The sequence below is a fragment of the Helianthus annuus genome, chromosome 15 (assembly GCF_002127325.2).
Source record: "Helianthus annuus cultivar XRQ/B chromosome 15, HanXRQr2.0-SUNRISE, whole genome shotgun sequence".
Lineage (NCBI taxonomy): Eukaryota > Viridiplantae > Streptophyta > Magnoliopsida > Asterales > Asteraceae > Helianthus > Helianthus annuus.
The window spans coordinates 38,171,550-38,188,662 of record NC_035447.2 but is presented as its reverse complement, the minus strand read 5'-3'; the positions used below and the strand labels follow the sequence as shown (position 1 = coordinate 38,188,662).

General features: G+C 40.4%; 1 protein-coding gene across 1 annotated transcript; it reads right to left on the bottom strand.

Moving 5' to 3' along the window:
• Positions 1–13,171: 13,171 nt before the first annotated feature.
• Positions 13,172–16,813, bottom strand: LOC110913616. The gene is made up of 4 exons (XM_022158438.1): positions 16,312–16,813; positions 15,020–16,240; positions 14,603–14,816; positions 13,172–14,558 (listed from the first exon to the last, which is right to left on the bottom strand). Exons 1-4 carry the CDS (start codon positions 16,811–16,813, stop codon positions 13,172–13,174), a joined length of 3,324 nt encoding a protein of 1,107 aa, XP_022014130.1.
• Positions 16,814–17,113: the final 300 nt, after the last annotated feature.

Here is a 17,113-nt window from a genome sequence, read left to right as displayed (position 1 = left end):
GTCATCCTTAAGAGTTCAAATCCGAGAGATTTCATGGTCAAAAGTGGGATTTCAAGTGAGAATCACGTAGAGAATGATGTGTAGCGTAAGAAAATACAAGAATCTAGCTTGAAACGTACCGAAATTGATGAGAGAATGAAGAAATTAGTGTGCGCGTGTTCTTGGTCGAGCAGAGCTGTCACATCACTTAGAATGGTGATGTGACAGCCTATTTATAGGTGAAGGAGGAGAAGATGAAAGGTGGTTCGGCTTGGGTGGTCATCCGATCGGATGGTCATCCGATCGGATGGTCATCCGATCGGATGGCCACTCTGGCCAATCCATCCTTCCGCGTTCCCGATTCTGATTCGTTTTACGCGCTAGGTTAGGCGTTGCGTTATGTAGAATAACTAGATTAGAGCATATACATCAAGAGTTTTCAAGATTAATAGATTCCGCCAGTGACAAGGCTCCAGTCTCTCGTTCAACCAAGAATCAAATTTCACGAGTCTAAGTAGTCAAGCACCAAATAGATTTAGGCATTCCAAACATAGCTTTAGGCATTCCACACGTAGATTTAGACATTCCAAGTATATAGACATTCTACACGTAGATTTAGACATTCCAAGTATATAGACATTCCACACGTAGATTTAGGCATTCCAAGTATATAGACATTCCAAACGTAGATTTAGGCATTCCAATATAAGTTTAGACAATTCAAGCACATAGAGTTAGACATTCCAAGTATATAGACATTTAGGCATTTCAAGCATTGCGATTTAGACATTCCAAGCATATAGACATTCCGAATAGGCATTTTAGTCATATAGAATTAATCAATCCCCCATATAGACATTCTTCACTTATGCTTTTCAACATTTAGGCATTCCAGATAGACATTCGAGCATAGAATTAGGCATTCAATCATACAAAATTCGGCATTTCCAGCATAGTTTTAGACATTACAAGAAAATAGGCGATCCACATAGACTAGGGGCTAATTATAGACAAACGTTAAACTTCAGGGACTATTCTTGAGAAGTTCCTAAAGTTCAGGAACGCTGGGCGTTACAGGATGGGTTTAGTCATGACGGTCAGGTAGCAGTTATCACAATTAAATAATAGAGTAAACTGCAATTTTACCCCTGGGGTTTAGGCCAATTGGCACTCTGACCCCCTCTAACGAAATAATTGCAATTTTACCCCCCAACGTTGTTGTTATGTCGCACATTTACCCGCTGGCGTCAATTAAGGTTAACAGTCAACATAACTATGTAAAGGTCAAAGGGTAAAAAGGTAATTTCCAATAAACCATTGTTTAGCTTATACAATACAACACCCTATATGTGACAACCCAAACTTTCGGGTCAGCGTCACTTAATTCGGTGATCCTAACATTTTGTTATTCATCTCTCTTCTTTGTGCATATCGTGTTGTGCTATTGTAGTCTCGTTAAGTACAGTCTTGTTAAGTATAGTAAAGGATTGGTATTTCACGTGCTTGGGCCGTCTACATCACAAGTATACTTGACATACTCATGTTACGTGTGGGCCGGGTAATAGAGTGTTCATATAGTTGGGCACACACACTTTATATTGGACTGAATATGGTGAATTCTGGTGCACACACACAACCAAAGCCAACCTAGGACACACGAGTAAACCAAAAACAGGTTGGGCTTGTGCGAGCCCAAACAGTTTATATTGGGGCCGGCTTTTGGTCTACATTCTCTGAGGCCAGAACCCGAATGACTTAGGTAACCCAAATAGGCGCCGACCATATCTCCTGCTTTGCATCTTACCACTTCTACCCAATTCGGCCCACATGCAGGTTGGCTCGGCCCATTGTTGTATATTACCCAATTGTATACTAGGGTGTAGGAGGGGGTACGTACATTGAGAGAGATAACAACAAAACCCTAACACATCCCCTACCTATCTTTTGCGTACGACAGTGGAGCACACCCCCCCTCCCCGTCGTCATCACCCTCATTATACTCTCCATGTTCTCTCGGTCAGTATTATCTCATGTTTATTTAACGTGTTGATTGTCTTGATTATTTGTGAACAAAGTATGATCTTCTGGTTTTTTTTGTATGCTTTCATTGTGTGATTAATTTGAAGAGATAATGATCTGATATGCATGATGGCGTTTGCTGAATACTCTAAATCGACAAGAACTGGTGGTGTGATGATCTCGTTATCAATGATGTTATATGACTCGATAATGGTGGTGTTAGGTTCATTATAATATGTCCGATTGCATGATAGGTTTAGGATAACAGTGGGATTTGTGGACTTGATTGCATGTTAAACTTTTGTTATCGGTGATACACAAACTGTTTTGGGGCGGTGCATGTTATTGGCCGATGACAAATGAATAGATTAGTGATTAACATTAAGGATTTGATCACATGTTTGAACTGAAGCATGATAGGTTTAGCATAGCAGTGGATATTGTGGTCCAATTACAACAAGGATTTGATTGTATGATTGTCAGCCATGTGTTGGACTGCAACATTAATTTAGTGTGATACATAGGGAATTGAAAAGTGATGATTTGGTCAAACCACACACACACCATTTGCATTAGACACATCAGTAGGTGGCATGCTCATGTCATGAGTCTTTGAGTTGATCACATGTTTAGTTAGTAGACTTCAAATGCTATATGGGCTGCACATGTGAGGGTAAATGGGTCCGAAAATGAAAGATTAAAATGGGGTTTCAGGTTGGGGAAATTAATATTTCTGCACTTAAAAGTTAATGATACTAATGCTGATCATAACCACTAATCCATGAACATTATGAATGAAGTAATCTAGGCTGGCTATGTAGTTGGGTCACCATAGGAAAACAAGATTGTGCATAAGTCTGTTGGGCCGATTCACATGACAAAAGAATTCACTAGCTGATGGGCCACCGCACATATGATGCGAGTGGGCTTCGGAAATTAAACAACTGGATTGTAGGCCGGGACGGGTTGGGCCTGGGTCTCGCACGATGGGTTCACGGGCCGCGAGTGATACATGAACTTGCACATTTATGTATGTTTGAAATGTGATGTTATTTGGATATTCGAAATGTGGTACGCGAAGTATAACTTTATTTGAAAGTGAACGTACTTTAAATGATGGAAATTCATGCACAATTAAGTGTTACAACGTGTCTGTTGATGAATGTATACTACGTGTATAAATGTGAATAACGTATAAGTAAACTTGAAACTGATTGCTACTGGTACTTATGCTAGGACGTGTTTGATCCCAGATAAACGGGTAGTTAGTCTTACCGAGCAAACCAAAGGTGAGTTCACTACATTCGAGCATGCGTCCCAGTGGTTGGGGACAGTCAGTGGGTATTCCATGGGGGGAATGAGTCTTTGGGTAAAAACGAGTATATTGGTTAATATTCTCACCTATCATCATTTGTAAGTCCCTCATCGGGTATTAGTTAGTAGCGCTACTTAGGTTTGGCACCCTCACCCCGTGCCTGTAGAGGACGGAGGTGAACTAATGACCCAGTCTGGCCCAGTACTAGATAGGAGTACGTGGGAAGGGCAGTCGTGTATTTCAGGAGCCGTCATTGTTCGGAATTGAGATATTAACAATATTACTTGCATTGGTTATTGATCTGTTTTACATACAACGGGTAACAAACGTTTTCTAAAACTGTGAACTCGCCAGCTTTGTCTGATACACTTGTTACATGCTCGCAGGTCGTTAGGTATATTGGATTTGGGGAACTTGCTGTCTGGAGTAGCTGGAGTGGTCATGGGTCGACTGGAACGATTATGTGATTGATTTCATGAGACCATGCTTTGTTTATGGAACAATTTAACTTGGTTTATTATTTGCTTCCGCTGAACTTATTGATTTTCATTTTAACTTGTTGAGTATATTTTTATTAATAATAGGGATTTTATTTATAACTTGAATGGGTTCAATGTAATTGGTGGCTCGTTATTGGTACGTCACACGCCTATCAGGGACACTCCCTAGGTGGTATTTTCAGGGTGTGACAGTTTGGTATCAGAGCCACTGGTTATAGTGAACTTGGTTTTGAAAATGTTTTTATAAAACCAGACTATAACCGAACAGTTCTGAATACGTGAATACGACCATACGACCATGACACTCAGCTCCAGACTGTAAGGTTCGTGTACTATAGCATGGTTACATGAACTGCCTGGTTACCTTATGATGCGTTGGTTGTCTGTCATAGTTCTTGGATTTCTGAGACGTTATCATCTTGAAAACCTCTGTTTGGCGTTCGAGTTGAGGAACCATTTGACATGAGTTAGGAGGAACTGAGACGAGCATGCAAATCGCAATATTATTGTGGGTGCACACATAATAATAATGTGGGATGCATGCGAGTCCCAGTGAGGCTTAACAAGTAAAAAAAAAAAAAAAAAAAAAGGGGTTCCGTTTTGTTATTTGGTTGATGTGAAACACAACAGTCTATAGGAGTTATAGTAGTGATTGTCTCCTACTTGAATGTGATCTTCTTACTTCCCTCTGCAACCTTTCGAATCTCGATGCTATCGAGTATTGCCTGAACACCCATCTGAATGCCTAGCGAACTGTGTAGAACGCTAGGTGCTTGTACGAACGTCCCTGAGTGGATGTTGCGGTGTCAATGATTGGTCTATACCCCCTCACTCCTCTTTGTTGTTGGAACTCAATGTACTAACGTCTTAGACCCCGAAGTGTGATCACATCTGCAACACTCTGGAAACCTACCATACATTACTTAGTTAACTTGCAAGAACGATGAACAAGAGGATGAGCGTAGAGTCTCACCAACCTTAGTATTAGAACGACCTTGATTACTGGCAGTGAACATCAGCAATTTGACTTCAATCGAGTCCCAAGCGACTTATGAGAGTCAACTCTTACGAATCAACCGGGACATCGGCGATGACAATCGACTGTAGTATGGAATGTGTGACTGCCAGCACAATGAGTAGTGCCTTAGGACGTGGCACGGAATGTGAAAAGATGGACCTTATTGGTGAAAGGACGCAGGACACCGTTACAGGAAACAATGTTAGAAGCAACAGTCGCGGCAGCATCAAGGTACTCGTGATCGTAGCTTACAGCATGGAAACGAAGGTGACCTCGACAAGGATTGACAGTGTTAAGTCAACGTGACGATAACCAAGGGAACGACGGCAGTACTGGAAATTCTCGTGATGAACACAACACTGGAAATGAAGCTCATGGAAGGACATTTAGTATTGGCATAGGCTATACCAGGCGTAATAGCAACACGATAGCTTGGATGGTTAGCTATTCGCTTCATCTCTGTTCTGTTTAACCCTGATGCTTCTTGAAACCGAACTTGTTGTGGAGTTGGCTGACGCAAGTCAAGTGAAGCCTTATATGTTGCTGGGATGCAAACTTGACCTTGGGGGACAGGTGTTTGACATCGACCTTCCTTCAACTACCCCTGATGGTTACAATGGAGTGGTTAGTGTGGATTGGTTATTCAGAAATCGCGCAGACATACCTTGTGAGGAGAAAAAATTTGTATGGAGGATCGTTATTTGTTCTAAAGCGTCAGAGTGGTGCAAAGGTTAGCGCCATTTCAGCTATGAAGGCCAAAAGTGTCTACGGAGGAATTACTCTGCTATACTAGCAACCGTTACTGATGTTAGGGCTAAGGAAACATAGGATCGCGGATCCACCAATCATTCGTGATTCCTTTCGGTGTGCTGCCCAAGGAACTTCCGGGTTTACTTCCACAACTGTTAGGCGAAATCTCAGTCTGATCTCGCGCCAGAGGCAGCTCTGACTACACGCACTCTTACCGTCTTGCACCAGGAGGGTTGCAAGAGCTGTCTAATCAACTGCAGGAACTGTTGGACAAGAGTTTCGTTGGACCTAGCTTTTCGCTTTGGGGAGCCCCGGTTATATCCGTGAAGATAAGCCTTTTCGTATGTGTACTAATTTGCAAGAACTCAATAAGGTGACAGTTAAGAACCGTTTGCCACGACCATATATTGCCAACCTGACGACCAGTTACGGGGGTCGAGCTTCCATTCGAGGGTTGAATAACAAACAAGCTATTTTCAGAAGGTAGTCTAAGGGGAGAATGTGCCTGCAACGGCATACCAAGCGTAGTGCGGCCATTTCGACGTTGTATTCCAAAACTTTCGAGCTAATCATCACACCAGTAGCTGTATGGATCACATGAATCAACCCTGCTTATTGACGACATGTTGAATCATTTCCAGGAGAAAGGAACATCATGGGCATCTTTGTATCTTATTTGAGAGCTCTTGAAGGAGGAGCCACACCACGCGAAGTCTTGATAAATGTAACTTCCGGATGCGAGGGATACCGTTTTGGTCATATAATCAACGAAGTGGGAATACACGTGTATCTCGCTAAGACCCGTTTTGGTTAGAAACTGATCGACACCAGAGATCCCTTCGAGGATGCAGCAAATTCTTGGTCTCACTAGATGCTACCGCAGATTCATCATGGATTTTCGAAGATGGCACAACCTCAACCTCCGTAGCACAGCGGGGAGCTGTGAATTCATGGGAAATAAAGCAGGGGAACGTCTTTTCAGCTTTTGAAACCCAACCCTGCAACGCGCAGAGCATCACTCCTATTCGAGGGTACCAATGATCTGCAGGTATATCATAATGGTTCGAATTAGAGTCCCAGTTACACACCGATGCAATATGAGGAGGAGATGGCCCACGTGGTGGACTTACAGGAAGAACTACACGAGCCACGACCTGCGATGGAAGCCATAGTCCTTGGATTTAAATTGGAGGCATTACTTGAACGGTACCGAATACACCACTTAGACCGATCACAAGGGCCTCCCGTGTGCCATGTTCTAATAGAGCTAAACATGTGATGGTAACACTGGATGGAACTTTTGAATGAATACGACCGTGAAACCTGGACGTGCACGAGCTTTGCAGCTCGCTATCGACTCTAACATACCTGATCAGACTCGCCTCGTTCAAACTGAAGAACTGAAGGAAGAGAGTTCTCAAGAGTGACCCATACGGGGCATGGGGAAGCATCCTTTGGCAGGCTGGACAATATTTGCTACTTCATGGAACGAAATCTGGACTTCACTATACGGTAACTTTAGGGAACCGGTGCAGGCGAAACACACGGGCCTCGATATTCTATTCATCTGAGTTTTGATAGGATGTGTTAAAACCTAAGGACCCTGTATGGATGACCGGGTCTGAAGGCCCACATAGCAACACATGGGAACGATGTTTGACTTGTGGAAAGTCAAGGTGGGATTTTAGCAATCAGAAACACACATATGGAGATGAAACAGACTGCCATGGAATTTGTCACTAGTCTACTTACAACTCAAAATGGAAACATAATCACCTGGGTGATCGTTGATGGACTCACGTTACTAGCACACACTCTTGCAGTCGATCAACTGACGAGTCTTCACAATTTTGTGAATATTCCTCTGAGAGAGGCGACTTTTAGGTACGAGGTGCCAACCCCTGTTAACTCTGAAATTGATTTACGTATGATTTACGTCAGGCAATACACAACACCCTTGGCTCACGTCAGGACCAGAGCATTGCTTATTGCCGTTGGGCAAACGATCAGAGAAAACGAGCTCTCTAGCACTAGAAGACATGCTGCGAGCATGTGTGTGACTGGCTTCGGTGCAAATTGGAAGGACTTTTACCTATAGTTGAGTATTACTGCGGCAGTTAACATCTTGGTAACCAGACAGCTCTGTTGGGACATTACCTAGACAACAATGTCAACCTTCTTGTTAGATTGAGATGGAGGACAACTTAATTACTGGTCCAGGACTAGTACTCAAACCTCTTGGGAAGGTTGTTTGGATCGGGAGTCGATTGATGGCAACGCGTGACCGTCAGGAAAGCTGATAAACTTGGGAAACGCTGGAAGATCACTGTAGGCGATCGTATCGAGTAGAAAGTCTCACCCTGGGAGGGTGTGGGAGGCTTGGGAAGCGTGGTAAGCTTAACTGACGTATGATGAAACACATGCGATACCTGCACTGGAGAAATTTGTCAAACAAATGGACCAGGAAGTTAAGGTTCGATTAACATAGTCGTATTCCGATTGTGAGAGTTCGTTGGAACTCAAGACGTAGACCGGAGTTCACGTAGGGGCGCAATGGTCGGAGTAAACTCTAGGATCCGCAGTTATCTAAACGATTGTGTCAATGTCTGTTATCATTGGCGAATTTCGGGACGAAATTCCTCTTCAAGTTGGGGATGATGTGGCACCTGAGGAAAACCGTCAGCAATCTTAAATTCTCACTTCACTCCTCTGTAATTACTTGCCAAATTTCGGGACGAAATTTCTTTCAAGTTGGGGATGATGTGACAACCCAAACTTTCGGGTCAGCGTCACTTAATTCGGTGATCCTAACATTTTGTTATTCATCTCTCTTCTTTGTGCATATCGTGTTGTGCTATTGTAGTCTCGTTAAGTACAGTCTTGTTAAGTATAGTAAAGGATTGGTATTTCACGTGCTTGGGCCGTCTACATCACAAGTATACTTGACATACTCATGTTACGTGTGGGCCGGGTAATAGAGTGTTCATATAGTTGGGCACACACACTTTATATTGGACTGAATATGGTGAATTCTGGTGCACACACACAACCAAAGCCAACCTAGGACACACGAGTAAACCAAAAACAGGTTGGGCTTGTGCGAGCCCAAACAGTTTATATTGGGGCCGGCTTTTGGTCTACATTCTCTGAGGCCAGAACCCGAATGACTTAGGTAACCCAAATAGGCGCCGACCATATCTCCTGCTTTGCATCTTACCACTTCTACCCAATTCGGCCCACATGCAGGTTGGCTCGGCCCATTGTTGTATATTACCCAATTGTATACTAGGGTGTAGGAGGGGGTACGTACATTGAGAGAGATAACAACAAAACCCTAACACATCCCCTACCTATCTTTTGCGTACGACAGTGGAGCACACCCCCCCCTCCCCGTCGTCATCACCCTCATTATACTCTCCATGTTCTCTCGGTCAGTATTATCTCATGTTTATTTAACGTGTTGATTGTCTTGATTATTTGTGAACAAAGTATGATCTTCTGGTTTTTTTTGTATGCTTTCATTGTGTGATTAATTTGAAGAGATAATGATCTGATATGCATGATGGCGTTTGCTGAATACTCTAAATCGACAAGAACTGGTGGTGTGATGATCTCGTTATCAATGATGTTATATGACTCGATAATGGTGGTGTTAGGTTCATTATAATATGTCCGATTGCATGATAGGTTTAGGATAACAGTGGGATTTGTGGACTTGATTGCATGTTAAACTTTTGTTATCGGTGATACACAAACTGTTTTGGGGCGGTGCATGTTATTGGCCGATGACAAATGAATAGATTAGTGATTAACATTAAGGATTTGATCACATGTTTGAACTGAAGCATGATAGGTTTAGCATAGCAGTGGATATTGTGGTCCAATTACAACAAGGATTTGATTGTATGATTGTCAGCCATGTGTTGGACTGCAACATTAATTTAGTGTGATACATAGGGAATTGAAAAGTGATGATTTGGTCAAACCACACACACACCATTTGCATTAGACACATCAGTAGGTGGCATGCTCATGTCATGAGTCTTTGAGTTGATCACATGTTTAGTTAGTAGACTTCAAATGCTATATGGGCTGCACATGTGAGGGTAAATGGGTCCGAAAATGAAAGATTAAAATGGGGTTTCAGGTTGGGGAAATTAATATTTCTGCACTTAAAAGTTAATGATACTAATGCTGATCATAACCACTAATCCATGAACATTATGAATGAAGTAATCTAGGCTGGCTATGTAGTTGGGTCACCATAGGAAAACAAGATTGTGCATAAGTCTGTTGGGCCGATTCACATGACAAAAGAATTCACTAGCTGATGGGCCACCGCACATATGATGCGAGTGGGCTTCGGAAATTAAACAACTGGATTGTAGGCCGGGACGGGTTGGGCCTGGGTCTCGCACGATGGGTTCACGGGCCGCGAGTGATACATGAACTTGCACATTTATGTATGTTTGAAATGTGATGTTATTTGGATATTCGAAATGTGGTACGCGAAGTATAACTTTATTTGAAAGTGAACGTACTTTAAATGATGGAAATTCATGCACAATTAAGTGTTACAACGTGTCTGTTGATGAATGTATACTACGTGTATAAATGTGAATAACGTATAAGTAAACTTGAAACTGATTGCTACTGGTACTTATGCTAGGACGTGTTTGATCCCAGATAAACGGGTAGTTAGTCTTACCGAGCAAACCAAAGGTGAGTTCACTACATTCGAGCATGCGTCCCAGTGGTTGGGGACAGTCAGTGGGTATTCCATGGGGGGAATGAGTCTTTGGGTAAAAACGAGTATATTGGTTAATATTCTCACCTATCATCATTTGTAAGTCCCTCATCGGGTATTAGTTAGTAGCGCTACTTAGGTTTGGCACCCTCACCCCATGCCTGTAGAGGACGGAGGTGAACTAATGACCCAGTCTGGCCCAGTACTAGATAGGAGTACGTGGGAAGGGCAGTCGTGTATTTCAGGAGCCGTCATTGTTCGGAATTGAGATATTAACAATATTACTTGCATTGGTTATTGATCTGTTTTACATACAACGGGTAACAAACGTTTTCTAAAACTGTGAACTCGCCAGCTTTGTCTGATACACTTGTTACATGCTCACAGGTCGTTAGGTATATTGGATTTGGGGAACTTGCTGTCTGGAGTAGCTGGAGTGGTCATGGGTCGACTGGAACGATTATGTGATTGATTTCATGAGACCATGCTTTGTTTATGGAACAATTTAACTTGGTTTATTATTTGCTTCCGCTGAACTTATTGATTTTCATTTTAACTTGTTGAGTATATTTTTATTAATAATAGGGATTTTATTTATAACTTGAATGGGTTCAATGTAATTGGTGGCTCGTTATTGGTACGTCACACGCCTATCAGGGACACTCCCTAGGTGGTATTTTCAGGGTGTGACACTATAAGTAAACGATCAAAGCACATTTACCCCCGCCCCCCACCTTCCCACCGATCCTCCACTCCTGCTAAAATCGATCAACCTCCGGTGACACCACCTTCTCCGGCGACACCACATTCAGACCTTCAGCTACAATGCCGCTTCTTTGTTGGCTGATCCGATACGTGATCCGCCACACGGCAGGTACAATCGCCTAATGTTAGTTAATCAGGGTCGGATTTGTGTCACTGTTAGTTATTATCATGTTATAAACAGGGTTAGGGTCGGATTTGTGTCTGATTGAGTCTCATGTTAAACAAGGTATTGACAATTACTCTGATTGAGTCTGATTACCATGTTAATCTTGTGATGTTCGGTGTTTTTTTTACAGTTGACCTGACGATGAGCCTATCAAGCTCATCAGTGGTGGTCCACCTGGTGGTCTCCATGTTTGGTAGGCATGTCCTCAACTTCCATTATCCACCGGAGAGTTGAGCGGATGTTTACTCTAGTAGTTATTTAGGTTTTGTGTAATATTTAGGTTAACTTAACTTAATGGAAGCCTTTATGTATATGTAGGTTAAACATGCATTTTGTGTAAAATGATGAATGTTCCTTATGTCAGTGTTGTTGGAAGCCTTTATGCATTTTGTCTAAAATGATGATTTTGGGTATGTTGTTAGCTTGGTTATGTTTTAGAGATTGTATATAGTTAATATATGCTTCATCAGCAGATTGATGTGCTTTGCCAAACATTAATATATGCTTGATCAGCAGATTGATGTGCCTATAATGTGCCTAGTTATAAGAACGGCAGATTGATCAGCAGGTATGTTTGAACTTCCCCCTCAGCAGGTATGTTTGAATGTCTATTGAATGGTATGCTTGTAACTTCAAGACTTATAAAAAGGGTTGTGTGGTAGGCATTGCTTATAACTTCAACATGGATTTGACTAGGGAATAAGTCATGGTTATTGTTTGGACAGATTGTATACTAACCTGTTTCAACAACCTGTTTAAACTGATTTTGTTTCATAACCTGTTTCAACAGATTGTAAACTTGTTTCAACAGGTTCTTGTTTCATAACCTGTATTGTTAGCATAAGCAATTAGTTGAGGGGTATAGTTGTAACAGTCATAAGAGAAGGGACTGATAGGTGGTTATAAATGATCAGCAGGTATGAAACTGATTGTTAGCATAAGGAATTAGTTGAGGGGTATAATTGTAATAGTCATAACAGCCCCAAGCTAACAACAGCAGCCATAAGAGAAGGGACTGATAGGTGTGTGTTTAAACTGAATGCAAACATGACCAGGTATGTGTTTAAACTGATTTTGCATGTGCATACATGTTCTGAATGCTGCAGCCAAACATTGTAATGTTTCTGAATACGTGGAAACATAGAACAAGTTTGATTTTGATTTTGAGTGTGCAGCCAAATGTCTGAATGTTGCAGCTAAATATTGTTTTGAGTTTGATTTTGTGAAGTGTTTAATCAGATTTGATGTTTTGATTTTGATTTTGTAAAGTGTTTAATCAGATTTCTTGTTAATTACCATGTGTAGTTGACTTTGGTTGGTTAAACTTTTTTGGCGGGAAGGGTTTTGGAAGTTGCAAGGGGTAATATTGTTTCTTAACACAAAGTATAGGGGGTAATAAGAAAGGACAATTTAGTAATTTACCAGTGGGGGTAATTATGCGACATAACAAGAACGTTGGGGGGTAATATTAAAGGGTAAGATAGTCTAAATAATAATAACTAGTTTAAGAACCCGCGAGGTTCGCGGGTGGACTAAAACACAAATGAATAAGTTTAATTTATTGAAGTAATCGTTTGAATTAAATAACCGTTGAAGTAATAATAAATTAGTAAACTACAATGAGACAAATAATGTAATATCTCGAGATACATGATGATGCAAATTTGTGTAATATTGTGTTTAAGGAAGATAATGGATAGCGAATTATAAGTGAACGTACTGTTTATTTATGTAGAATTTTAGGTTAATATTTAAGTGTGTGTATGAGTATACATGTTTTGTATTACGTTAACGAAATTGATTAAAAAACAACAAAAAATAAACATTAAATGACTTCAAAAAAATGTTATGGATCATTTTAGAGAACAGTTACATGGAATGAATGATCGAACGATGAATGAGTACATGGAGATCACAAGTCATGAAATACTTCTTTGTAAACTACATTTGTCGTTTTATTAGTAGGTTTGCCGTCATTGTCCAAAATCAGAAGTTTAACTCCTTGTCTGGTTTTAACTCTCGATAAAGCAACATACAGCTGACCATGGGTGAAAACTGGCTGTTTCAAATACAGACCAACTCTAGACAGTGATTGTCCCTGACTCTTGTTAATAGTCATTGCGAAACAAACAGCCAACGGAAATTGTCTCCTTTGAAACTCAAAAGGAATTTTTTTATCAGAAGGTATCAAACTAATCCTTGGTATATAAGTGCGAGTGCCTATGTTCCCTCCGGATATTATCTCGGCTTCTATTACACGGTTATACATTTTTTTGACCTGTAGTCGTGTACCATTGCAAAGACCATTTTGTTGGTCAATGTTACGTAAGAGCATCACCGGCACGCCTACGTTTAGTGCTAGCCTATGATTAGGTAAGCCGGATACTTTAAGACCGTTAAGCACATCAGGAGAGTATAGTTTTTGTTGTGTAGCGTTTGGATTTTCAGACTGACAAAGACTGTCTGAACTAAGATATTCTCGTTCTTCGCCTGGGAATAGTGACAACAACCGATCATTAATTTCATGCACAACCTCGTTCTTAGGTGCAAGTATAGCCCTCTCACTGAAATAATTTTGATTGTTAAAGTTTTGAAGAATTGAAGGATACACAAAATCAATTAAAGTTGAAATGGGGTCCGATGTATCAGTGATCAGAAGATCGCTTGGTATTTCAATTGATGCTTCTCCATCATTTGGACCACCAACATTTCCCTCACCTATATCCAAAAGCCATTTTGCAAATTGTTTTATTTCTTCAGCGTCCGATGCTGAACTTCCAACTGTTAACCTCATGTTTTTTGTTAGTCTCAGCAACTTACATGTATCCCATAGATAAGACGAACTTAATGAGGCATTGACAATCTCTTGTCTTCCACCATTTGGAACAACAGGAAGGATCTGTCTAAAATCGCCTCCTAAAACAATAACCTTTCCTCCAAAGCGGATATTTGATCTGTTGGAAGTGTCGATATTGAAAATGTCGTTCATTGTTCTATCCAACGCTTCGAATGCATGCTTATGGACCATAGGCGCTTCATCCCATATAATCAAGTTTGTTTCGTGTAGTAGTCTAGCTACATCTCCATCAGGTTTTATATTACAAACTGAATCCTCTGTAAGATTCAATGGAATACGAAACCTGGAATGCGCGGTCCTGCCACCAGACAATAACAACGACGCGATCCCACTGGAAGCAACGTTTAATACAATTTGACCTTTTGATCTGATTGCCGCAGATAATGTCTTCCATAAGAAGGTCTTCCCGGTCCCACCATAGCCGTACACAAAAAAACCCCACCTTTGTTACCCTCAATTGCGTGGATTATTTGTTGGAAAACTGACCGTTGCTCATCAGTTAGCAAATTAAGTTGATTATTAAATTCAATTTCAAGATTGGTTTTGTCGTAGATACGCTCATCGTTAATCAAACGATTGTCTGAATCAGACATAGACGCATTATCTGGGTACGGCATTGTCTCAAATCTTTTGAGTGATGAGTTGTTTCTAGCTAAGAATTTTTCAACTTCACTCAAAACATAGTTTTTAAGCTGCTCATCTGGAATTGATAAAGTTGTAAAAAATGAAAAAAAATATATTATGTAATCAAAAAATATTTAATGAACCAAACAATATATCATAAATGAAACACAAAACCATGTTTTCTTTAAAGCGAAATAGTTTTTTTTTTTTTTTTTTTTTTGTATCACAACCAAAAACAAAAAAAGGGGAGAAGAACAACATTTTGTGTAAAAGAATTACCTGGAACTCGATGATATTTTCTAAGTTTGTAGATAAAGTCGTCTGTCATGTATCTCCATGTGCTTTCCCATACAACCTCTGGTCTGGATAACGTATTTGTTAATAGCAAAGTAGCAAATAAATTACGAAGATACGAAGGGGATCCTGTTTCATTTGCTTCCTTGATTGCCTCAATGTATTCTGTGTCATCGTCCAAAAGACCGAGTGCATAACATGCATCTCTAAATGTATCATATACCTTACCATCAACTGTTTTAATATCATCAAAAGATTTTGGTCCTTTCACTTTGTTAAGAAGAATTCTTAAAAAATAGGCTTCCCCAAGAGACGGACTTACAGCGTGAATTCTCCCAATTGACTTATGTCTTTGTCTAGGTTCCCAACAACGTTTATCAAGCTTCCATACATACCAACTTGGAAACTGAACATATGTAAGTGTACGGGCCACTGTGTCATTCAGGTCTTTGTTACGTTCCATCCAGGAAAGAAACATTGATGCTTTGACAGATGGTTTGTTAAGGACTTGATTAATATCCTCGTCGGGTCCAAAAACAACAGGTTGTTTTCCGGGAAGATGGAAAGGCAGCCTTATAACAGAAGGAGTCCTGTAATGCACATCGTAGGCGAAGATCCTCCAAGATGCCTCACAAGCTGAGAGATACCTACAATCATAATATTCTTTGACCTCGTCCTGTTCTAGTTCTTCATTGTTATTATCATGTTGGACAACAGCAACGGTTGCTCTATCAGGGCCTTTATTTATATATTTAAACAAATATTTAATTGATCCGGCTTGATTGCACCACTCAACATTTATATGTGCCTGGTACCGTTTCAAAAGTTTTTTGTTGTATGGCACAACACTTCGGTTGTCTAAGTCGATTCCATTTTTTACTACAGAAGCACCATTATCTCTTCTTCTGTATATTGGGAATCCATTTGAATCCAGTGTAGTATGATCTTGAAATTTCTTTGGAAAACCCTTCGAACACTTATTGTCAACCATACATGGACAACTTAAATTAGCATTACCACATGGACCATGAATCATATAGTCTTTCACAAGCGCATATAATTCTGCATCTTCATCTTCATCAGGGATTTCTGCAGTTATAAATGGATCAACATGGTCTACCGTCGGAAGTTTGGATTCATTTTCCAAGAATAAGCATAGGTGGGCATGAGGCAATCCTCTCTTTTGAAACTCGATTGTGTAAACAACTGTACAAAAAGAAATCGTTAGTAGATTTAAATAATCTAATATGTATATAAAAAGCAATCTGATAAAATACCTGCTGCAACTTTTCCAAATAGATGCCGTTCTTTAAAATCTTTGCAAATTGAATCCAACTTTATTTTAAACAATCTGCTCAGTACATCAGGCCTATCTTCAGGTTTAAGATTTGTGTCTCTAAGAAACCTTTTAACCTCAGGCCACTTTGGATTGCAAGTGATGGTTATAAAAAAATCCGGATAACCAAACCACTTACAGATAGCCATGGCATCTAAATAATTTTGCATCATATATCTAGCGCCACCGGTAAACGAAGAAGGCAAAAAGATTCGTTTTCCAACCTTAGATATGTCTTGCTGGCCCTTATTTCTTAATTCACAGAGACTTTCATAGCTATCTGACCTTAGATTCTTTTGTTGAAGTCGTATGTAGTTAAGCCTTTCGCTCTCAATCATAGTATACGCATCAACCAAGAATTGTTGGAAGAGTCTCCTTGAATTTAGAATCAATGAAAACTGATTAATTCTGTCTTGCACACGATATGCAAAGAACTCTCTCATTGTACAATTTGGACGTTTCTTATTGATTACGTCTACGACACCTCGATGAGGGATGTCAATTCTCTAACCATCATCTCCATAAGGGAACAAAATAGGATATTGAAGTGCAAGGTATGAAGGATGCAATTCACTAATTCGTTTCAAAGTACCTATCTGCGTTTCAATAACTATATCTCTATTGTTTATTGTGTTGGCAATATCCCCCACAATTAGAGCAGCAACTTCACCACAGGTTGGTAAATTATACGTTCGTCCATCCTTTTCTCTAATACCAATTAGATGAAGCTTGAGATTAAGATC

Coding starts and splice junctions, on each gene's coding strand:
- LOC110913616 (XM_022158438.1), bottom strand. CDS start 16,813: ATGAGAGAGTTCTTTGCATATCGTGTGCAAGACAGAATTAATCAGTTT. Junction 16,241..16,311: donor ATTTGGAAAAGTTGCAGCAG/GTATTTTATCAG, acceptor CTTTTTGTACAG/TTGTTTACACAATCGAGTTT. Junction 14,817..15,019: donor AAAATATCATCGAGTTCCAG/GTAATTCTTTTA, acceptor TATCAATTCCAG/ATGAGCAGCTTAAAAACTAT.